The sequence below is a fragment of the Pongo abelii genome, chromosome 9 (assembly GCF_028885655.2).
Source record: "Pongo abelii isolate AG06213 chromosome 9, NHGRI_mPonAbe1-v2.0_pri, whole genome shotgun sequence".
Classification (NCBI taxonomy): Eukaryota; Metazoa; Chordata; class Mammalia; order Primates; family Hominidae; genus Pongo; species Pongo abelii.
Genome location: NC_071994.2, coordinates 7,741,822 through 7,766,074, shown reverse-complemented (window position 1 = coordinate 7,766,074; position 24,253 = coordinate 7,741,822). Strand labels below are relative to the sequence as shown.

General features: G+C 50.0%; 1 protein-coding gene and 1 non-coding gene across 8 annotated transcripts in view; one reads left to right on the top strand and one right to left on the bottom strand.

The window, feature by feature from the left end:
- Window positions 1-24,253, bottom strand: part of PC (pyruvate carboxylase) — a 112,008-nt gene that overhangs the window by 50,262 nt on the left and 37,493 nt on the right. The window contains exon 3 of one of the 7 annotated variants that reach the window (XM_054525562.2): window positions 18,041-18,133. The exons of 5 other annotated variants lie outside the window; for them this stretch is intronic. In XM_054525562.2, the coding sequence (XP_054381537.1) occupies window positions 18,041-18,118 (78 nt within the window). In that variant the 5' untranslated portion in view covers window positions 18,119-18,133. Of the gene's footprint in view, window positions 1-15,708; window positions 15,900-18,040; window positions 18,134-24,253 lie in introns of those variants that run through there. One more of the 7 variants, XM_063728060.1, reaches the window with a different exon arrangement.
- Window positions 23,023-23,084, top strand: LOC112135597 (U7 small nuclear RNA). The gene has a single exon (XR_002916858.1). It is a non-coding gene; the product is annotated as a U7 small nuclear RNA (small nuclear RNA).

Below are 24,253 nucleotides of genomic sequence, written 5' to 3'. Positions count from 1 at the left end.
ACCTGGAGCCTAACCCACACCTTAGCAGGAGGCCCCTGATCCCCATGGACCACAATGTGGAGGCTGTGAAAATCTGCCTAGATGAGAGGCATCCGCCTATATATACGCACATACACTCATAAACGTGGAGTACTTCTAGAATGACACTTCAGGAGCTGGTAACAGTGGCTGCCTCTGGGAAACGTTTCTCTTTCACTGCTGATCCTTTTGTTTTTTGTTTGTTTGTTTGTTTTTTGAGATGGAGTCTCACTCTTGTCGCCCAGGCTGGAGTGCAGTGGCGCAATCTTGGCTCACTGCAACCTCTGCCCCCGGGGTTCAAGAGATTCTCATGCCTCAGCCTCGAGAGTAGCTGGGATTACAGGTGCGCACCACCATGCCCGGCTGATTTTTTTGTATTTTTAGTAGAGACAGGGTTTCACCATGTTGGCCAGGCTGGTCTCGAGCTCCTGACCTCAGGTGATCCACCTGCCTAGGCGTCCCAAAGTGCTGGAATTACAGGCATGAGCCACCATGCCCAGCCTTGACCCTTTTGAATTTGTACCATGTACTTGATTATCTATTCAAAAAGTGACTAAGTCGGGGTGCAGTGGCTCACGCCTATAATCCCAGCACTTTGGGAGGCCGAGGCAGGCAGATTACCTGAGGCCAGGAGTTCATCACCAGTCTGGCCAACATGGCAAAACTCCGTTTCTACTAAAAATATAATAAATTTTCTGGATGTGGTGGCACACACCTGTAGTCCTAGTTACTCGGGAGGCTGAAGCAGAATTGCTTAAACCCGGGAGGCAGAGGTTGCAGTAAGCAGAGATTGTGCCACTGCACTCCAGCCTGGGCGACAGAGAGAGACCTGTCTCCAAAAAATAAATAAACAAAAAGCGAATAAAATACAACATGCGAAAAGCTATCCTCCTTCAAAGCCTCACTTCATTGCCCCCTCCCAGAGGAAGCCTTCCCCGGTTCCCAACCCAGGACCAGAGTAAGACAGGGACCCTCCTCCTGGCCGGCTTCTCCCCAGGCCCTGGTTAGCGAGTGCAGGTCATGTATCCAGCCTCGAGCTCTATGGAGGCAGACATAACTAACTCATCTTTGTTATGTCCACTTGGTAGAGATAACTTGCTCCAGGAGCACTGGAAAGAAACTTTCATTTTCTGCCTACGATATTCCAGGCATCTTCCTTCTAGCCCACTGAATTGTCACCACAATCCCATGGGGTATTATCAACCCTCATTTTACTGATAAGAAAATTGAGGCTGGGAAGACCCACAGGAAGTAGCAAACTCAAGAATAATCAAGGCTGCCCAGCTCCAGGGCCCCTGTTTTTTCATGAGAGCAGCTAGCCTGGTGCCTAGCTCACAGTACAGTTCCAGAAATGTTTAACTCAACCAAATTAAATTGGAATTAAGATTAAACTGGAATTAAGATTTTCTTCTGGAGCTGGGGTCTTCCCATGTTCTGAGATCCTGAAAAAGCAGCTGAGGGCCCTCGGTGGCAGACAGCACCCCCACCCGGCCAAAGGGAGCCAGGGCCAGCGGTCACAGCCCAGTGGGAAAGTTTCCTCATTAAACCACAGTCTTTTAATGTGGACTACGCTGGCCCTTCGGGGCCAGGGTTTTGTTTTTAACAGCTTTATTGAGATACAATTCACATACCATATAGATGAGACATGTAAAGTGCAATTCAATGGCTGGGCGTAGTGGCTCACACCTATAATCCTAGCACTTTGAGAGGCTGAGGTGGGCAGATCACTTGAAGTCAGGAGTTTAAGACCAGCCTGGCCAACATGGCAAAACCCCATCTCTACTAAAAATACAAAAATTAGCTGGGTGTGGTGGCAGGCACCTGTAATCCCAGATACTCGGGAGGCTGAGACAGGAGAATCGCTTGAACCCCGGAGGTGGAGGTCGCAGTGAGCTGAGATTGCGCCACGGCACTCCAGCCTGGGCAACAGAGCAAGACTCCGTCTCAAGAAACAAATAAAGTGCAATTCAAGGGCTTTTTAAATATATTCACAGATATGTGCATCTACCACCATAATCCACTTTTAGAACATTTCATATCCCTTAGCTGTCATGCTCCAACCCCCTTAGCTCCCTCAGCCCTTGGCAACCACTAATCTACTCTCAGTCTCTATGGATTTGCCTATTCTGGACATTTCTTTTCTTTTCTTTTTTAAGATGGAGTTTCGCTCTTGTTGCCCAGGCTGGAGTGCAATGGCACGATCTTGGCTCACCACAACCTCCGCCTCCCGGGTTCAAGCGATTCTCCTGCCTCAGCCTCCTGAGTAGCTGGGATTACAGGCATGCGCCACCATGCCCAGTTAATTTTGTATTTTTAGTAGAGACAGGGTTTCTCCATATTGGTCAAGCTGGTCTTGAACTCTCGACCTCAGGTGATCCACCTGCCTCGGCCTCCCAAAGTGCTGAGATTACAGGCGTGAGCCACCATGCCCAGCCAATTCTGGACATTTCATATCAACAGAATCATAAATTATGTGGGTTTTGGGTCTGGCTTCCTTCACTTAGCATATTGCTCTCAAGGTCATCCGTGTTGTGGCATGTGCCAGTACTTCACTTCTTTGTATGGCTAAATAATATCCCATCATATGACTACAGGTTTGTGCCACACAATGATGTTGCAGTCAATGATGAAATGCATATATGATGGTGGTCCCATAATATTGATTTTACTTGACAGACAGTCTCACTCTCTCGCCCAGGCTGGAGTGCAGTGGAGTGACCATAGTTCACTGCAGCCTCGAACTCCTGGGCTCCTGAAGCCATCCTCCTGCTTCAGCCTCCCAAGTAGCTAATTTTTTTTTCCTTTTTTACTTTTTTGCAGAGACAGGATCTTATGACATTGCCCAGGCTGGTCTTGAACTCCCAGCCTCAAGCCATCCTCCACCTTGGCCTCCCACGTGAGCCACCGTACCCAGCCAAGAGTTCTTGATGTAGTCTAGATACAAGTTCCTTGTTACACAGATGATTTCCAAAATGTTCTCTTACTTTGTGGGTTGTCTTTTCCCGTTCTTGATAGTGTCCTTTGATGTACAAAAGTTGATTCTGATGATGTACAGTTCATTTTCTTTTATTGCTTGTGCTTTGGCTTCGTATCTAAAAAATCATTGCCTAACCTAAGGTCACAAAGAATTACACTTATTTTTCTTCTTATAGATCTCCTTACATTTAGGTCTTTGGTCCATTTTGAATTAATTTTTGTATGTGGTATGAGGTGGGGTCCAGTTCATCCTTGTGCATGTGGATATACAGTTGTTTTAGCACCACTCATTGAAAAGACTATTCTTTCCCCCATTAAATTGTCTTGGTGCTCTTATTGAAAATCAATTAACTGTTAATGTGAGGGTTTACTTCTGGGCTCTCGGTTCTATTCCATTGATCTACGTGTCTATCCTTACACCAGTACCACACTGCAGTTAAATTCTGAAATCAGGAAGTGTGAGTCCTCCAACGTTGTTCTTCTTTTTTTTTTTTTTTTTTTTTTGAGATGGAGTCTTGTTCTGTCGCCCAGGCTGGAATACAGTGGCACGATCTCGGCTCACTGCAAGCTCCGCCCAGGTTCACGTCATTCTCCTGCCTCAGCCTCTCGAGTAGCTGGGACTACAGGCGCCCGCCACCACGCCCGGCTAATTTTTTTGTATTTTTAGTAGAGATGGGGTTTTATCGTGTTAGCCAGGATGGTCTTGATCTCCTGACCTCATGATCCGCCCGCCTTGGCCTCCCGAAGTGCTGGGATTACAGGCGCGAGCCACCGCATCCAGCCTGTTCTTCTTTCTTAAGATTCTTTTGGTTGTTCTGTTCCCTTGCATTTTTCTGTGAATTTTAGGATCATCTTGTCAATTTCTGCTAATGAAGGCATCTTGGATTGTGATAGGGTTTGCAGATCAATTCAGGGAGTATTGCTATCTTAACAATATTAAGTCTCTGATCCATGATCATGGGGTATCTTTCCATTTATTTGGGTCTTCTTTAATTGTTTTCAACAATGTTTTATAGTTTTCAGAGTATAAGTCTTGCATTTTTATTAAATCTATTCCCAAATATTTTATTTTGATGCTATCTTAAATGGAATTGTTTTCTTCATTTTCAATTTGCCCACTGCTACTGAAATACAATTGATTTTGGCATACTGATCTATGTCCTGCAACCTTGCTGAACTCATTTAATTCAAATAGATTTTTAATGAGTTCCCTAGGTTTTTCTATACAAGATCATGTCAACTGAAAATAAAAATACTTTTACCTCTTCCTTTCCAATCTGGATGCTCTTTATTTCATTATCTTTCCTAATTGCCCTTTATGATCAAATTTTGAACTAGTAACTAGTTTTGATTTGGCAGCCCCTTCCCAAAAAGCAGCAGCAGCAGCCGCTCAGACCCTAGGATGCCAGAGCTCTCATCCCCCCCGCTTTCCACACTTGCTGAGTGGATGCCTCCTCCACGGCTTCGCCTTTTGGGGAGAGGCTGCCTGGTTGGGGGCTCCAGCTCGCCTCCCTGTATGCCCTTCTCTGGACCCAGGGAGACTGAGCCCTGTGGGTGGAGACACCTGGGCTCCCTTGCTGGCTGGTTTCCTGTGGGTCCAGCCGATGAGAGGCACAGGCGGGAGACAAGGGTAGGTAGGAGGTGGAGAGAGAAAGTGGGGTGTGTCTTCCTCACTCTCTACCAGCTTTGATGCCACCATCCTGACCCAGGCTGTGTCTTGTCGCTATGACAGTTCCTGCTGGCATCCCAGTGTCCACTATTCAGCCCTCATTGGTGTTTGCAGGAAACGCTATTATTTTTTTGGAGACAGAGTCCCGCTCTGTTGCCCAGGCTGCAGTACAATGGCGCGATCTTGGCTCACTGCAACCTCCACCTCCTGGGTTCAACCAATTCTTCTGCTTCAGCCTCTGGAGTAGCTGGGATTACAGGCACCTGCCACCACGCCTGGCTAATTTTTTTGTATTTTTAGTAGAGATGGGGTTTTGCCATGTTGGCCAGACTGGTCTTGAACTCCTGACTTCAGATGATCCACCCGCCTCAGCCTCCCAAAGTGCTGGGATTACAGGCGTGAGCCACCACGCCCAGCCAGGAGATGCTATTTCTTCTCCTGACCCCTTCAAGCCTAGTGGTAGTAATGACTCTCCACTGTCGCTTGGTGCCTCAACTTCCCTTGTTGGGTGTCTGACTTTTCTTGGCTGATTGATTCAGTTTGTTGGAAATAGTGTGCAACCCTCGACCATTCCTGGGTAGTCTTGACTGCTATTCTGCTAGATGACACACCCCGACATCCCGTGGAGGAAGGCACTGTGGAACCTAGGTCAATGTGAAAGCTTGGTTCTCTGGGCAAACTGATGACCAAAGTCCCCAGTCCATGAGCCAAGGAGACGGTAAAGAAATCCAATGGGAAACAGCTTCAGTTCCTGGAAGAGGAAAGTAAACAGCAACCCAGGCAGGACATGGCCTTGACTGTGGTTGCTGCTGTTTTCTCCCCCTATTCGTGACTCCTAGGAGAACATATCTTCGTAGCCCCATGATCTGACCTTTCATCCCATGCTTTGGAGTTTGAGCACAAACACTGACTGGCTCAGAGGCTTCCCGGAGATGGAGTTCTGGGCATCCACTATTGCTGATTTTACTGTGATGGCCACATAGCAAGTGTCGGGAACTGCTGATCGTTTGTGTGAGCTGCTACTGAGTGCCAGCCACTGAACTGAGTGATTTCTACGATCTCAATCATCAGAGGGCTTGTAAGGGGAATATTATTGTAAGCATGGAAACAGACACCCAGATGAACAGCTTGCCTATGGTCTCAGAGCTCAAAGCCACGAAGACCCCTGTCTGCCCGTCATGCCGAGCTGTGCCTCAGGTCCTGCCCTGCCACCCGGGAGTCCCTTGTAGACAGATTGTCAAGATTGATCATGCTAGTGATTAGTAGTTACCAATCTCTCCTCCCTGTCTGCCAACCTCAGCCACTCTCCTCCACCATCACTCTTGCCCTGGCCACTCCCGGGCCTGTGATCACACCCTTCTCTTCCTCCTCCAGCTGTATCACATCACAGTCACACCTGTGTGTCCCCCAAACTCTGACCACAGCCCTTCCCCCAGGCTAACTGCGTAATCACAGTTGTGCTGCCCAGCCAACCCCCAGCTGAGTGGACATTTTATTTTGTTGTTTTGGAGTTCTGCAAATAGCAAGAGCTTCCAGTTTGCCTTTACCCTAAAACGCACACCCCGGGGACAGGAGAGAAGCACAGCGGCTGTGGCAAGCTGGGCTGTCAGGCGCCTACCCACTACACCACTGTAGCCCATCCACCTGCTGAGCGGCTGCTGACTAGCCAGGACTTACTTTTCTGCTCCATATTAGCAGGGGGGTGTTCATCCGAATGTAACAGTTCCTCCTCAAGGGTGAGAAATTAGCTTGCTGAAAACCCCCACGGGGAGGAAGGAGGTATACAGGGTTGGGGACCTGCAGTGGTGAGTGGATCTACGAAAGCCCTGGGGCCAGACTGCCTTTCCCATCTTCTTAGTCCCAATCCAGGAGGGATGCATTCTCAGCACTGCCAACTCCTTTCCCCAGTCTGAAGGAAGAGGGCATGTCTTATAATAATTATGAAAACAAGAATAATTCATAATAGCTGGAGTGCCAGGCCCTGGGTGAGGCACCATCCTGATTGTCTCCTCAATACTCACAAGGCCAGTATGATTCTAACCAACCATGTTGTTGAGCTCGTCCCTACAGACTATAATTATTATTATTTAAAAAAATATATTTTTTGGCTGGGCGTGGTGGTTCACGCCTGTAATCCTTGCACTTTGGGAGGCCGAGGCAGGCAGATCACCTGAGGTCAGGAGTTCAAAACCGGCCTGGCCAACATGGCGAAACCCCGTCTCTACTAAAAATACAAAAAAAAAAAAAAAAAATTAGCCAGGTGTGGTGGCAGGCGCCTGTAATCCCAGCTACTGGGGAGGCTGAGGCAGGAGAATCACTTGAACCTGGGAGGCGGAGGTTGCAGTGAGCCAAGATGATGCCATTGCACTCCAGCCTGGGCAACAGAGTGAGAGACTCCATCTTAGAAAAAAAAACAACAAAAAAAACCAACAAAAAAACAACTATATACACACACACACATATATTTATTTAGAGACAGAGTCTCACTTCGTCACCCAGGCTGGAGTGCAATGGCACGACCTCAGCTCACTGCAATCTCTGCCTCCTAGGCCCAAGCAATACTCCTGCCTCAGCCTCCCGGGTAGCTGGGATTACAGACACCCAGAATCATGCCCAGCTACAGACTATAATTATATTTAACAACAATATTGCTAGTGCTCTGCAGTTTAGAAGGCGCTTTAGCAGACACTCTCACTTGCTACTAAGAGTAACCTCGCCTGGTAGGCAGGACAAGCACATCTTCATTTGACAGAAGCTTTTACACAGAGCATGGGGCTTTCTGGCCTATCTCCCACCCCTAATGTCCCACACCAGTTCCTGATCTCCTGCCCCACCCCTCCTGCACCCTGCCCCTTCTCAGATGACTCACTGTGTCAACATCCTTGAGGGAATGATTTCTGGTTCATGGCCCCAGAGCTGGAGCTTTGGAAGGATAAAGGGAAAAGCAGCCAGGGTCCCTGCCCTCAAGAGACAAGCATTCTAAGGCTGGGCACGGTGGCTCATGTCTGTAATCTCAGCACTTTGGGAGGCCAAAGCAGGCAGATCACTCGAGCCCAGGAGTTTGAGACCAGCCTGGGCAATGTGGCGAAACTCTGCCTCTATAAAAAATACAAAAATTAGCCTTGCATGGTGACATGCGCCTGTAGTCTCCAACCCAGGAGGCTGAGGTGGGAGAATCACCTGAGCCTGGGAGGTCAAGGCTGCAGTGAGCTGTGATCGTGCCACTGCACTCCAGCTTGGGTGACAGAGCGAAACCCTGTCTCAAAAAACACACACACAAAAAGACACGAATTCTAATGAAAGAGAAAGGACAAACACAAATAAGGAACTGTATGACTAAGTGGGATGGAAGGCCTGGCAGGGGTTACCTGGCCAAGTCTGGACCACAGGCTCCTGCGATTCTGTGGGAAGCGAACGGCATTGAGAGTTAAAACTTGGGTTCAAGTTCTGGCTTTGCTACCCATCATATGACCTTGGGGAATTCACTCTACCTCTCTGGACCTGTTAGTCCATCTACAAAACAGATTTATCCCTCTCAGCGCAGAGGGCTGACAAGGGATCTGTTTTACGGGAAACTTCAAATTGTCTCTTTGGTTTCAGAAACTGTAAGCCACAATACACACGCAAAGGACTGTGATTAGATTTCACCTCACCAGAGGTATCAAGTGTTTACTGAGCAACGAACTGCCTATACCACACACTTGAGGGATGGAGGATCATATAAAACATGGCCTCTGTCTTTAAGAAAATCATTATCTGCTGATGAGGCAAGACTGGCACAGCCAACATACAACAAACACATAGTGTGTGCAAAGGCACTGCTGTTAGAGAAAAGGGAGAGGAGGCAGGCCGAGCAGCTTAGGAGAGCTAAGTGAAGGCTGACAGAGGAGACGCTTGGCCTGGCCCTTAGCAAGGGTGCCAACGCCTGCTGTGTGAGTGCACCGGGGTGAGAGGGAGAAACAGGACCGACTGTCCTCGTCTCCAAGTGTGGACTCCAAGCTGACTCTGTTCAGGGTCAGGGGAGCTGGTTCAAATCCTGATCACAACCCCCTAATGCTAATTAATCTGGTTACCTAGAGGAACTAACTTGTCTGAGACTCTGTAAAATAAGAATAATTATTTGACTTTGTATGTTCATTGGGAGGATTAAATATGAGAATGCATGTGAACTGGTCCATCTTAGGGATGTAATACATGCTACAAATTAATAATCCTTGACATCAAATAAGGTCTGACTGCCAGGGTGGGATCAGATTTTTTGGAAGGTCAGAAACCCCAATAGAGAAATATAGACACAATGATTTCGGTGTGATCAGCATAGACGTGACAGCTAGAGCCATGAGAAAGAGCTTGGCCTTAGCAAGGTGGGGAGGGCTGCTGCCCACAAGCCCAGCTCCGGCCACCAGCATGCTTCCTCCCCACCCGAACCATGGGTGCCTGGACTGCCCAGGCCCTGGTGAGCTTAGCCCAGGGCATCACCACTCACCCGCTTTCCTGAGAAGAGCACAGGAGCAGAGGTGGAACAGCAGAAATGTGAGGAGGAGAAACTGAGGCAGGAATGAAACTGAAGGGATGGTCTTAAGAGGGGCAAATAAATACTGCTAGTATGTCACAGCACAGGAGCCCAAACAGAAGTTTCAGGCAGAGGTGGGTGGGCGGGGAGCCTGCAGTAACATGAACTCTCAAAGTTGTGGGGAAGGGCAGCACCAAAGCAGACAATGACCCAGTGAGAAGCTGACACGGAAGCAACGGAAGATGAATCAGGAGGTTTCAGGGAACAATATGCAGCCCTGCCTAAAAAGTATACATTCATTCATTCAGTCATTTCTGAATGAGCCTTTACAACATGCCAGGCACTGTTGGTCATCAGAGAGAAAGTTGTGCAGGAGAGAACAGGTCCCTGTCCTCATGAAACTGACATTTCATTCCAGCCAGGACACCAAGCACACAAACAAGACCATTCCAGATCCATCCTGATCAGTAAGTACTGTCTCCTGGCCTCAGACCCCCTCCTGATAGCAGGTCTCCCTCGGTGTCACAGAGAAAGGCACCACCTGACAGAGAACAAAGCCACGGAGCTCAATCCCTCCACTCCTGGCCTAGAACTCCCAGGGTGGGGAGAAAGGCACGTTCTTAACAATTGCTAATCTAGAGCAGTTTGGGACTAAGCAGACGGAAACAGAGCTGAAGCATACACAGATGTCCACGTCACCTCCGTCCCCCTACGAGCATGCGCACGTACACACACGTGCACACTGCATCTCTCCCTCTCCTTGGATTGTTATCCCATGACCTGGCAGGGAGCCTGGCCTGTTTGCAGTTAAAGAACCAGAGGCCATTTGGAACCTGATCAGTTTCTCCTCCTCCTAAACTGAGGAAAAGGTTTTCTTCAAAATGGGAGATGTTCTCTCCCCTTAGATCTGAGCAGTGAGTCCTACTCAAAGGCCAGAGGTCTGGTCTCCCAAAATACGGGTAGTAACATGTTTTTCCTGCACTGCTGTCTAGGAGGCCTCACATGTTGAACAGAGCATGACCTCAGCCCTCCTATTTCCCAGATTCCTAAAGGAAAGCCAGCCCTTTCTGTTCTGTAACTCCAGGGCATTTTGTGAAGGACTGAGGTGGCGGGGGAGCTGGAGCACAGCACACGAAGGGCCGGCTGGTGCTGAAATAAGAGCAGGGCCTCCCCATGACCACTGGCAGCCACGCCATTTACACAAGGAACCACGTGGCCTTTCCCTCAACTGTCACCATCATGCAAGGGCGTTCTGGCCCAGAGCTCTCCGATCCAGGGCCAAGGTCTTCTGTCCAAGGTCTCAGGCAAAATCTGTCCTCGGCCAGGAACAGTGGCTCACGCCTGTAATCCCAGCACTTTGGGAGGCCGAGGCGGGCAGATCACCTGAGGTCAGGAGTTCAAGACCATCCTGGCCAGCATGGTGAAATCCTGTCTCTACTAAAAATACAAAATTAGCCAAGCGTGGTGGCGCACACGTGTAATCCCAGCTACTCGGGAGGCTGAGGCAGAAGAATCGCTTGAACCCGGGAGGCAGGGGTTGCAGTGAGCAGAGATCATACCACTGCACTCCAGCCTGGGTGACAGAGCGAGACTCAAAAACAAACAAACAACAACAACAATAACAACAACAACAACAAAAAATCTGTTCTCAGGTCAAGTAGGGTTTGCCTACCTCCTGCCCCTCAGCTTGCCCATGCCTGACCAGAATGGTCCCCACAGCCCTTGAGAAATAATCTGGTCCAACCCTCTCCTGGATTCCTGTTCTCTAAGGACTGTTCCCATCCTTCTACCCTCTACTCTTCCAAGTGCTAGAAGGCTGACAAGTTCCAGAAGGAAGAGCAACAATGGCCAGGATGTGTGGGCACCCTTGCCCAGGACAAAGTGCCTAGAGGCCTCTGAAAGTCGGTCCTCTTACCACGGCAGTTGGTCTGCTGAGTTCCAGAGAGGCCACACTGTTCCTGGATCACCCAAATCTGGGCCTGAGGCCTGCTGCCTGTTTATAATTGATGTTCTAGGTTAATCCCCTGTCAATGACTTTCCAGAACTGTCCCCTCCTTTACCGCTCCCAGGAGAGAGAGGCTGCTTGGGAGCCAATCTCTGGCTTAGGGGTGGGCCTTGAGTAGACTGAGGGAAGGATAAAAAAACAAACACCAGGTCAGGGGTGAGCTGGAAGAGTGGCGGTCAAAAGCCACTGCTCACAAGTTCTGGTGGAAAGATGAAAGGGCAGTGGTGTTTGAGTTTCACAAAGAAGGGAGGGCCAGGGCCAGGGCTGGGAAAGCCAGCCAGGAGAGAGAGAGGGCATCTGGCCTAAGGAAAGGAGCAGAAGATTCAATGGGGAGAAGAAAAAAGAAGGAGTCTGATGTCTTCCTCCTTCCTGCCGAGACCTCACTATGCCTTGGGTTGTCCACCTGGGAACTGGTGACATCATGGGCCTGTCTCCCCACAGGGCCAGAAGACTGGATCCCTCACCAGGGCACATGTTACCTGGTGATTAGTGTGAGCTGGTGGCCCGGTACGATTTATCAGCAAGCAGATGTTCACATGCTTGAATATACTATGAAACCACCCAGCTCAGTTCATTTAACACAGTGTTATCCTAAAGGCCACTCCAGTCCGAAGCCAGAACAGAGTTCCCACCTACTGGGCACCACCCCACCATCGCAAGGAAGCAAAACACCAGGCTGAGCTCTGACCAGCTCCTTGGAGGAGGCACAGTCAATAGCTCACTGTTAGATCTTTTGCTTGGCCTCCTGAACCCGAGACTAATTGGTCGGAGGTCTTGCATGGTTTGGCGCGCTCACTGTGTGACAGGAGCTGGCATGTGAAGACAGCGGGTGGGCTGAGCCTGCTACGGGAACGTAAGTGCGCCCTGATCCAAGCCAGGCAGAAGTCTGAACACCCCGATGTCCCCGAGAACATGTGTTAACTGAAAAGTCAGGGTGGAGGGATCCTGCACATTCCTTCAGGTCCAGGATCCTGACCAGCACTGGCACCTCTGTTTCCGCCTCTTCTCCATCTTTTCCCAAGATGACAATAGCAGCTTTCTGCTTCCTTTCCAGCCCATGAAGGAAGGGGGCTACCCGGAAGGTGAGCTCAGAATGAGACTCAAACCAGGGGCCCTATCTGGGAATAAAGAGTAGAGGATCAGCTGGAATGCCAAAGTGGGAAATGGCAGAAAGTCCCTGTGTCCAGTGCTACAGCTGCTAGTTGTGACAATTCTCATCCTTATCCTAGCACCCAGACAGGCACCAGGTGCCTCTTCCCCAGCTGGAGGCAGAGAGGTGCCACCAACTCCCATACTCGCCTTGAGATTTGCCATCTGGCTGGTGAGCTGCTGGTGTGGGGCGGGAGCTGGAGGAAGTATCTGCATGGAGCCTGCACTCAGCCTCAGCCTCATCCAGGAGTGCCACTCTCAGTGACTTGCCCAAGGTCATACTCGTCATGGACCCCAGCCATCTCCACTCATGCTTCATTCCTCAGCACACAGAGATCATGCAGGACATGATCTTCGAAACAGGTGTCCCTACTGCTCCCCCCCGAAGAGAAGCTGCCTGAGAGTTGGGTAACAGCTTACTCAGCTCTGCCTGCAATGAGCATTTCACAGGCTGCTACTGGATTGGACCAAAAATGTCATCACCACCACGTGTCCTATTCGGTCCAGTGCAGCCTGCCTGAGTCTCCATCAGCACAGGGGAGCCAGAGCTGACAAGACACAGTCCCTGCCCTCAAGGAGCTCACATCAGGGAAGGCACTAGACACGTAAACAAAGAGGAGAAACCAAGTGTGGTGGGGGCCAAAGGAAGCAAACGCCAGCGCTGAACTAGTGGTGGGAGGAGGGGACTCAGGTATCAGGAAATTGTGGGAGTTGAGACTCACAGACAAAGTGAGTGACAGAAGACTGGCGGGAAGGGAAAAGGGAAGAGAGTGGTGTGGCCAGGACACAGGCCATTGTGTGGTCACAAACCATGCAGTTTGGCACGGCTGGAACACCGGGTATGAGCAGAAGGGGACACAGGGGCCTGACCACTCACTGTAGCAGAGCAACACAGCATGATCCATGCTGTCCTCAATTTACACAGAAAGCCCGGTGTAGAAAAATTCAACAATTAACCTTCTATGCAATTGTAAAATACCCTGAAACCAACAATTACTATGACTTTATAGGTGTTTTCTTCATCTGAGAAAAACACAAGCGGGGGGAGTAAGTGTCTGGCTTAAACAGTAGCAAGGTTATGCGCTGGTGCCCTGGCGAACGAGTTGCTCACATGCTCAACAACACTGTTAGTCCTGGGTGACAAACAGAACCAGGCTTCCAGCTGGAGGTTCCAGGTGGAGAACGAGTTGATCTGTGCTCAGCTCTGGGTAGTGCTTGCATCTGTCTCGTCCTTGTCTTGGCTCATGGTCCATCCTGCGGAAAGCTCCTTGTGCCATCAGGGCAGCTGGATGGACCCTTCTAATGGCCTTGGTCCCCCATTCTCCTCTCCCACCCCAAATCTAGCCACACATGCATTGATGTCGTATGACTTCTATGGAGCAAGACAAGCGAGTAGAGTTTCTTTCACTTATTCGGAAAGCTTGTAAGGACTGTCCACTATGTAACAGAAAAGATGCTAGGTGCTATAGGGAAGCAGAGAGAGGGTGATGGCCCCACACTTTAAGAACTCACCATACAGCTGGTGGAAGCAAGATCTGCGTGTGGCAAATTAGCATCCACCCCCGGAGTTAATTGTCAAAGAATAAGGCTGCAGGGCAGCGGTCACAGGGGCTAAGGTTTCCGGGCCTCTACTGTCCATGACCCCTAGAAAGATGCAACAAACCAACCCCTTTGTGATACCGGCTCCAGGCCAGAGAGCAAAGGCTCTAGATTGATCCAACCCAACGCTAGTGCTGACAGTCTCACAGTGTCCCAGAATGCCCCAGTGTCCTTCCTCCTCCACACAAGTCACATAAACCCACTGTTCTCCCCTCCCAGCACTGCAGTTTGAGCTCTGGGAACTGTGTTTAACTGCAACTCCAACACTTAAGTCGCTCTTCAACTTGGGAATTTACGTAACCTTCTGAACTTCAGTTTCCTGATCTATAAAATGCAAAATGACCTGAGCCATCTTGGGGAGTTGCTATGAGAACCCAATGAGGTACCGTATTTTTGAAATACCTAAGAGAGTCTAGCACAGTAGAGATGTCCAAAAAAATGACCCCAATGGTCAGCCCTTGTGATAATAGCTTTAGTCTTTCTTTCTTCCATCATGCCCTAGGGCCTCAATAAAAGAGAGGTAGAGACCTAGACACAAGCACAAGGAGGCTAAGAACAGAATGTCAGTCCCTTGTAGGATGGCGACTGGAAGGAGCTGCAAGCTGTGAATCAGAAAGTCATGGCCCTATCTCTGCTACTGTTACCAGTGCTGTGCCAAGAGGCAAGTCACCCCGCCATCCTAGGCTTCAGTTTCTTCCTCCACTAGATCAGGGATAATAATTACCAGCCTTCTTCACAGGAGCAGCCTGGACAAAAAAAACAAACCATAACCCAGGTGCAATGGCAGATGCCTGTAGTCCCAGCTACTCTGGATGCTGAGGCAGGAGTTCGAGGCTGCAGTGAGCTATGATCACACTTGTAAAGCCACTGCACTACAGCCTGGGCAACACAGCCAGAGCTTGTCTCTTTAAAAAAGTAATAATAATTAAGACACATCCCTGTCTTTAGTCTAGTTAAGAAGGAAGGCGTAAAGAGGAAGAGATTAAACAATATAAAGTTAAATTAATAGAAAGACAAGCATTGAAAATAATACAAACTCAGGAACAAATTTAACAAAAGAAATGCAAACCTTAGGCTGGGCATGGTGGCTCATACCTGTAATCCCAGCACTTTGGGAGGCTGAGGCAGGCGGATCATGAGGTCAGGTGTTCGAGACCAGCCTGACCAATATGGTGAACCCCCGTCTCTACTAAAAATACAAAAATTAGCTGGGCGTGGTGGCGCATGCCTGTAATCCCAGCTACTCGGGAGGCTGAGGCAAGAGAATCCCTTGAACCCGGGAGGTGGAGGCTGTGGTGAGCCAAGATCGCGCCATTGCACTCCAGCCTGGGCAACAGAGCGAGACAAGAAAAAAGAAAGAAAAGAAAAGAAAAAGCAAACCTTATACACTGAAAACTATAAAAGACCCTCAAAAGAAATTAAAAACCTAAAGGAAAGGAAAGATACCACATGTTCATGGGTCAGAGACTTCACGTTGCTAAGATGGGAATACTCCCCACACTGACCTACAATCCCCATCGCAATCCTAGATGTCCCAACAGTTTTGCCCACCACTGCCTTTGCACCATTGGTGCAAATGTCAACACACTGGAAAAGGCAAAGAACCTCTTGGTATTGTTATGGAAATCCTTTTGACTCACAGACCCCCCCAGAACAGTCTTGAGGAGCTGCAGGGGCCTGGGGACCCCAGTTTGAGAACCACCAGTCTAGGAAGACACTCCTTGCTGGCCTGGGAGAAAGTAATGCCAATTTTGGAATAAAACAAACAACCTTCTTTACCTTGGGACACAAGAAGAGGCAGGGAGGTGAGCGGCGTGATTCCTGCACTGAGTAGGTGGGACGGCTGACCTCAGCGCTGCGTGACTGACAGCCGTAAAGGATGGAGTTCAGCTGAGCGGCCGCTTCCTGTGGGCACTTCCAAATCTAACAACCTGCTCTCCGCTGGTTTCCTCTCCACCCTTTCCATTCCTTTGACCTCAACACAAAATAGGCAGCTTTGATTCACGGGATCCTTTTCCTGCTTCCCCACTAGAGTGGGCCAAGAGGGAATGGGGATGGTTGGGGAAGGAGGGCAAGAAGCAGCAAGGGAAGAGGACGGCAAATACTATCAGCTCCTGCCTCTGCCCAGCTGCCCCCAGCCTCAGTTCACCCTGGGGTGGGGAGGGGTCTCCCAACAATTCCCACCACATTCCCTTCCTGCCAATTAGCCCCCTAGTTCAACGTTAACGAAGGGCTTCCTCCTGCCACAGCTGAGGTCTCTGGGTAGGGAAGGCTCCTTCTCTCATTACCGCAGTGGTAAGCCCCCACCCAGCAACCCACATGAGACCCCAAGTTGGCTCAAAGCCCAGTCCTCACAGGATATTCAGTAAAACAACGTGAAATCCGGGTGGGAACGAATTTCTCACTGGAGACGAGACTGTTAGAACTGCAGCAGCAGTAGTAAAGCCGCTTGGCCTGTGGAGCCAAAGGCAGAAAACAAAGTGCCATTCAGGTCCCAGGGACACACAATAGGCCCTTATGCTCTTTTCTGGTTCAGGCCCAGAGCTGCTAAGCAGAGCTAGAGGGCCCAATGGGTGGCCCCTGGGCAGGTCTAGGATGCATGGGGCCCCAGACAAATACATTTTGGGGACCCATCTATATAAAAACTTGAGTCACTCAAAATTAGTACATCAGCACCATTTTGGCAGCCCAATCTCACATGATTCCCGCTAAAGAAATAGTGCAGGCTGGGCGTGGTGGTTCACACTTGTAATCCCAGCACTTTGGGAGGCCGAGGCGGGCGGAACACGAGGTCAGGAGTTTGAGACCAGCCTGACGAACATCTCTACTAAAAAAATACAAAAATTAGCCAGGCGTGCCTGTAATCCCAGATACTCAGGAGGCTGAGGCAGGAGAATCTCTTGAACCCGGGAGGCGGAAGTTGCAGTGAATCAAGGTCACGCCACTGCACTTCAGCCTAGGCAACAAGAGAGAAACTCTGTCTCAAAAAAAAAGAAAAGAAAAAAAGAAATACTGCAGCCATCTCCCGGAACTGGGCCCCAGGACAACTCCACAGAACAGCTGTTGTCCCTGTGCTAGGTAGGGGGATGGAGAGTACCCCAAAGGATCCCAGGGTGGGTTTGCAACACCCACGGCCAGAATGGTACTGGGAGCCCCAGCTGGCCCCAGGCACTGGAGGAGGACCTGGAAAATTTGGAGGAAGGTACCCCTCAGGTGTAGAGTCTGAACAGGGGCCACATGTGCCCAGGCCTAAGGCTGGTACTGACCCTGAGGACACACAGCCACAAAGATGGGTTTGAAGGATTAAGAATGTTGCCCTCAAAAAAGAAATCTAGGAACTCAAAGCCCAGGTACATCTCGTTTCATCCTCTCTGGGGTTATCAAGCTACCTGGGCAATCCAAACACTTCGGTAAGTCAGCAGGTCTTTCTCTTTCTCCCTACTGGATAAAACAGGGTGGTCTGTTTTGATTTTTACAACATATTCCTGCCCAATCTCTCTCTGTAAGGTCAACAGGTAAGAAGCCAGGAAAAAACAAAGCCTTTGCAGCTGGGCGCAGTGGCTCACGCCTGTAATCCCAGCACTTTGGGAGGCCGAGGTGGGCAGATCACCTGAGGTTGAGTTTGAGACCAGCCTGGCCAATATGGTGAAACCCCGTCTCTACTAAAAATACAAAAATTAGCTGGGCGTGGTGGCGGGCACCTGTAATGCCAGCTACTAGGGAGGCTGAGGCAGGAAATCACTTGAACCTGGGAGGCAGAGTTTGCAGTGAGCCGAGATGGCGCCATTGCACTCCAGCCTGGGCAACAAGGGCGAAACTCTGCCTCAAAAAAAAGAAAAGAGAAGAGAAGAGAAGAGAAGAAAGGAAAACAAAAGACTTTCCAGGATCCCTTTGAGGGAAGGACTGAGTCTGGCCCATAGTAAGTGCTCAAAAAATGTAAGTAAAGAACAAACACAGATAATCTACAAACTGATAATTCACTGCCAGGCAAGAAGGCATTTAATTCAACTCCAAACAGGCCCTGTCCCCTCGAGGATTTCTGCCATCACCTCCAATTACACTACCACAGACTGTTTAGTAATAGTGCCAGGCAGGTTGCGGTGGCTCATACCTGTAATCTTAGCACTCTGGGAGGCCAAAGTGGGAGGATGGCTTGAGTCCAGGAGTTAAAGACCAGCCTGGGCGACATAGCAAGACTCCATGTCTAGAAAAAAAAAAAAAATTAGCTGGGTGTGGTGGTGCATGCCTATGATCCCAGCTACTCCAGAGGCTGAGGTGGGAAAGTCACTTGAGCCTGGGGGAGTTCAAGGCTGCAGTGAGCTATGATGGTGCCACTGCACTCCAGCCTGGGTGACAGAGCAAGACCCTGTCTCAAAAACCAACCAAACAAACAAAAAACTAGTGTCAGCAGGGTCCTAGGGTGCACCAATGGGGAGGGCTCACAAGGCAAACAGACAGCTCCAGCAACCAGGCTCCAGCCAGGGAGGGAGTGAGGGAGGTTGCTGCCGCCATAAGCTCCTCCCACCCTCCACTCCATTTCACGGAGAGCACGGTGGAGTCTCAAAAACCTGCCTAAGGTTCCCCATGTTCTGCCAAGCTCCACAGCCAGGCACTGCCTGCTGCGGGAGGCAGATAACCACAGTGGGAGGGAGGCTTCCCCTGATGGGCCAGCAGGGTTAGGGCACTCTACCCGCTGCCTGTGTAGCAATGATCACAGCTGTAATCGAACAGGGAGTGGCCTTCTGCCAGTCCCCCCTGACGACAGGAGATGGCTGAGGCCTTCTCCCTGCTGTGTCTCCAGCATGAAGCATGAGGCCTAGAACACAGTCCTGCTCGGTAAACAGTTGTAGAGCAAAGGCAAGTCTCCCTAAGCCACACGGCAGCCCCTGGAGCTGAGGGCCAGCTGTGGACCACTCTGTGCCCTGTGATCCTGCAGGGAGCAAGGGCTCCAGGGGTGATTCTGCTTCATCCATGGAGGGCTGTACCAGGGCTCTGCCCGCAGGGGGAGCTACCAGGGGAGGGACCATAGGCCTCAGAGGTGTCATGCCAGGTTCCGAGACTTCCTCGATTTATCCTAAAGTCTCACGCTAACGTAACAGAGAGGGCAGTCAGGCAAAAATTCCTGGTGCTGACAAGCACACGCTGTTGGGGGAAGCCTGGTCCCAATCCTCTGAGGCCCCAGATTTGGTTCTGTCTCCCTACTTTCTTCATCCTTTACAGGCAATAGCCACTGCCTCTTTCGGCACTTTGAGTTCAGTACTAACTACCCCTCCCATAGTCTCAGTCTTTCCTACAATGCTCTTTACAGCCTCCACTCCCTCTGCTTTGGTCCTTCCTCCTCCTTACCCTCCAAAACAAACACACCAACTGTGTTTCTTTCAGCCACTGCTTCTGCTGGAACTCGCCTATTGCTGGAGGGGATCAGCAGGAACAAATGCACTCTGCACAGGGGCCACGTCTCTTCCCCAGCTCTCACTCACCACACTTGGCCCAGCCCCTGTGGTCTTTCCCTTAGCGTAGGTCAGGCCAGGCCCACAGCTGTAGACAGCAAGCCTGTCCTGCTCGTTGCCAAGCAGTTTTATTTTACTATTACTATTGTTTTGTAGAGATGAGTTCTTACTGTGTTGCCCAGGCTGGTCTTCACCTCCTGGGCATAGGTGATCCTCCGACCTCGGCCTCCCACACTGCTGGGATTACAGGCGTGAGCCACCATGCCCAACCTGCCAAGCAGTTTTGTATGTGCAGTCTGTGCTCTGAACAGGGTTAAGGAGGACCTCACTGTCTAAGGAGATCACTGGCTTATAGGCAGCAAGTTACTCACCTCAATTTCTGGGGGACCTGAGTTCCTAGGAGCTGCCAGTCCTGAGACCACAGCTTAGTCACCTTAGTCTCCCCAAAGGCTAACAGAGCAGTGATCCAAGAAGGCACTGGGTAAAGATAGGGAACCAATAAACGTGGAAGGGAGAAAAGCATGACACTACAGAAAGTACAAAAGATTTGGGAGCAGAAAGGCTGGGTATGGTGGCTCACGCCTGTAATCCCAGCACTTTGGGAGGCCGAGGCGTGCGGATCACGAGGTCAGGAGATTGAGACCATCCTGGCTAACACGGTGAAACCCTGTCTCTACTAAAAATACAAAAAAATTAGCCAGGCGTGGTGGCGGGCGCCTGTAGTCTCAGCTACTCAGGAGGCTAAGGCAGGAGAATAGCGTGAACCCGGGAGGCAGAGCTTGTAGTGAGCCGAGACCGTGCCACTGCACTCCAGCCTGGCTGACAGAGCGAGACTCTGTCTCAAAAAAAAAGAAAAAAAATATTTGGGAGCACAAAACCTAGATTCCAGCCCTAGTTCGTCATGACCCTGAGCAAATCATCTACAAACCAAGAGCCCTCACCCCACGCAGGAATGTTCTTGTTTTTGTTCCTTTGAGACAGAGTCTTGCTCTGTTACCCAGGCTGGAGTGCAGTGGCACCATCTCAGCTCACTGCAACCTCCGCCTCACAGGCTCAAGGGATTCTCCTGCCTCAGCTTCCTGAGTAGCTGGGATTACAGGGGTGCGCCATCACACCCGGCTAATTTTTGTATTTTTAGTAGAGACAGGGTTTCATTGTGTTGGCGAGGCTGGTCTCGAACTCCTGGCCTCAAGTGATCCACCCCGCCTTGGCCTCCCAAAGTGCTGGGGGCCCAAACTGTGAGCCATTGCACCTGGTTCCCACTTAGAAATGTATATTAAAGCACTCTACTTATCAGAAGGGTCTATGCAAACTGGCGTAGGTTTCCAGAGATCACCCTTCACCTTTTCCTACCTAGGATGGAGTTCAAGAGCATAGAGAATTGATAAGCTAAGAGGTCAAGTCTGAAATTCTAGAACTAAGCTCCAAGAAAAACTAGAACCAGGCCGGGAGGACTGATGCTATTCTGAAGGCTGTGTTTGTTGCTTTGGACGCTGTCCTCAAGCTTATCTTGTGTATGTGTGTTGCCTTAGCTAGACGTAAGCTTCAGAATGCCTAACACCTACATGATGCCTGTCCACTGCTCTGGTGGACATGACAATTACTGACAAGAGGAAAGGGTCTGGAAAACTCCTGGCATTCTGTATAATAACAGAGAAATTTATTTGGCCTGAACTTGGGTTACCTGGGGCAAGAGGCACCTGAGCCCAGCCTCAGCCTTCTAGGATTACGGCACTCATACCCTGGGGTGAGCTGCAGGGAAAGACCTCTGTGGGCAGCCTAGAGCCTGGGATGGTCCAGGAGGACCTCCTGCTGCAGGAAGGGGACAAACTGGAAGCTGGTTAGCTTTCCCCTAAGTTAGCACATACCTGATAGAGCGCCCACCATCAGTTGCAAAATCTTTAGTCAAATGCCCAAGTCCTTTCCCCCACAGCAGCCTGTGAGCCCTCTAGGTGGTGACAGAAACAGCAAGTAGAACCCTTTTTCCTCCTCGTAAAGAATTTTGCATTAAAGAAAAATTCATATGCAAGGCAGTAAAATTCCTCTTTCCATTCCCAAGTCCCGTAGAAGGGAAGTACACAAACTATAATGTTTTGAGTCCACTAGAACCAACTCTGCAATTAACATTGTACTTCTAGGCCGGGCGTGGTGGCTCATGCCTATAATACCAGCACTTTGGGAGGCTGAGGCAGGAGGATTGCTTCAGCCCAGGAGTTCAAGACCAGCCTGGGCAACAGAGTGAGACCTTATCTCAAAAAACATATACAAAATCTACCTTTTTTTTTTTTTGAAACAGAGTCTCGCTCTATTGCCCAGGCTGGAGTGCAGTGGCGCAATCTCGGCTCACTGCAGCCTCCGCCTCCTGGGTTCAAGAGATCCTGAGCAGCTGGGATTACATGCACGCGCCACCAAGCCCAGCTAATTTTTTGTATTTTTGTAGAGACAGGGTTTCACCATGTTAGCCAGGATGGTTTCGAATTCCTGACCTCAAGTAATCCACCCACCTCAGCCTCCCAAAGTGCTGGGATTACAGACGTGAGCCACCGTGCCCAGCCCAACAAAATCTACTTCTGCCATTCTCTTTTTAGGGGTGTGAGTATAGAGATAAGTAGGGAGATAAGAGGCAGAAGAATAAATAAAAGGCTTCCTTACCCCCTAAGCCACGCTGAACACGTGTGACCTCCAAATAGTCTTCCCACTCTGGCCTCAAAGCAGAGCCCCAGCCCAGTGAAGAAGGCCCAGGAGGAGGGGGCAGCAACATTCAGAACATTCAGAACTTCTCCCTGGAAGATTTCATCTATCCAGAAGTTCCTCTAATAGGGCAGCTCAGAGAGGAACTAAACCAAGCCCCGTTAAGTTTCCAGCACCCATATCAACAAGAGGGTTTCTGGAAAGTCCCTGAAGACTCACATAATCCTGGGACTGTGGGCCCAGGTGGATTATCTCAAGCTGTCTGGGTTAGCCTCAAAAGGTGAAATGAATGGAAAAAATTGTCTATTTTCAAATTCTGTCTTCAAGCCAGGTGTGGTGGCTCATGCTTGTAATCCCGGCACTTCAGGAGGCCAAGGGAGGTGGCTCACTTGAGGCCAGGAGTTCCAGACCAGCCTGGCCAACAGGATGAAACCCTGTCTCTACTATAAATACAAAAATTAGCCAGGCGTGGTGGCACATGCCTGTAATCCCAGCTACTCGGGAGGCTGAGGCATGAGAATCACTTCAACCTGGGAGGCAGAAGTTGCAGTGAGCCGAGACTGAGCCACTGTACTCCAGCCTGGGCAACAGAGTGAGACTCTGTCTCAAAAAAAAAAAATTATCCCTTCGCTCACACCCTTAAAGAACATTTTTGCAGAGCCCTGGGTGGGGCCTGTGACTCTGAGATCTCCAGGAGCTTGACAAGCTGGGAAGAGATGAGAAGCCATTGGCTGGCAAGGAGGGGCAGGGGGACAAGGTAGTGACAACAGTCAAATGGGCTCCAGCCAGAGGCAGTGAATACATCAGTGCTGAGGATCTGTGCTAGGAACAGCAAACAGATACCCAGGGAGGGGAGAGGGATCTAACTCACTGAGAAAAGAATGAGGCCTGGTAGTGAGGGGCTTGGTTCAGGCATCCTCTTTGCATGAAGTCAGAACTGAAACCTAGGCGTTAGTGTTACAGCACTTTTAGAATTTGTCTAGCAGGCTTTCAGGTCTTTGCCAGAAAGCCCCATTAAAAGCAAAAACAAAAACCTAAGCCATAACTCTTGGAGAAGAGGTACAGAGATGCTGTATCACTCAAGAGGAATGCCTGGGTTTAGAAAATGGGCGTCAGGTCAAAGGCACATCAGTGACCCAAACTTCTGCAAATGGCTTGATAATAGCAGTTACAGCCTTGAAATGTAGGTTACCATGGTGCCTAGCACAAAATGGTTGTTGAATGAATAAATGAATGAATGGACTCAGAATGAGGTTGGCTCATTCTGGTAATCCAAACACAGAGAGAAGGCTGTGTAAGTGATGAGGGAGGACCCAGAGTATACTACGCCTCTTGCTGTGGCACAGAGGAGGGGAGGAGGGGAAAGACGAAAGAGATGGTGTTCTCAGACTTCACAAGCCAACACGATGAATCCAGCTGGCTCAGAAGACACCCTGCAGAAAGGTGCCAGGCTACTCATTGGAGGGAACTTCCCTGTAACTGGTATTCACCCAGCACCCCTGTCACCTTCCTATGGGCAACAGAAATTTCTGTCTTCTTTTTCCTGCCACAAGCCCCTGTCTAATAGCTAAAACTCTTAGGAAAGCTGAAACTTAAATTCAGCTTTGGAAAGAAGCCCCAGATCTCAGATGATAAAGCTGGGACAAGCGGAGAGGGGACAGGAAAATGGATATGGACCTAACACTGGAGAAAGTGGCAGCCCTGGGAAGGCCTGTCCCCTGGGGACCTGTTTGGAGCATCAGAAAGGACAGAGAGCCAACCCTACAAGCAACAGCTTCCCAGCAACCTCAAGAATCACAGAGCCATTTCTTTGTCTTCGCCATACCCTCCTCCCAACAGCCTCCCCGCCTTCACTCTTTCCTTTTGTGGGATATCAGAACTCCAACCTCCTCAGGGAACAGAGCTGGGCCTGGATGCAAATGTAACATGTTCAGGACATAGAAATACAGGCATGAGGCTGGGCGTGGTGGCTCACGCCTGTAATCCCAACACTTTGGGAGGCCAAGGCAGGTGGATCACCTGAAGTTCGAGACCAGCCTGACCAACAAGGTGAAACCCCATCTCTATTAAAAATACAAAAATTAGTCAGGCATGGCGGCAGGTGCCTGTAGTCCCAGCTACTCAGGAGGCTGAGACAGGAGAATTGCTTGAACCCAGGAGGCGGAGGTTGCAGTGAACCGAGA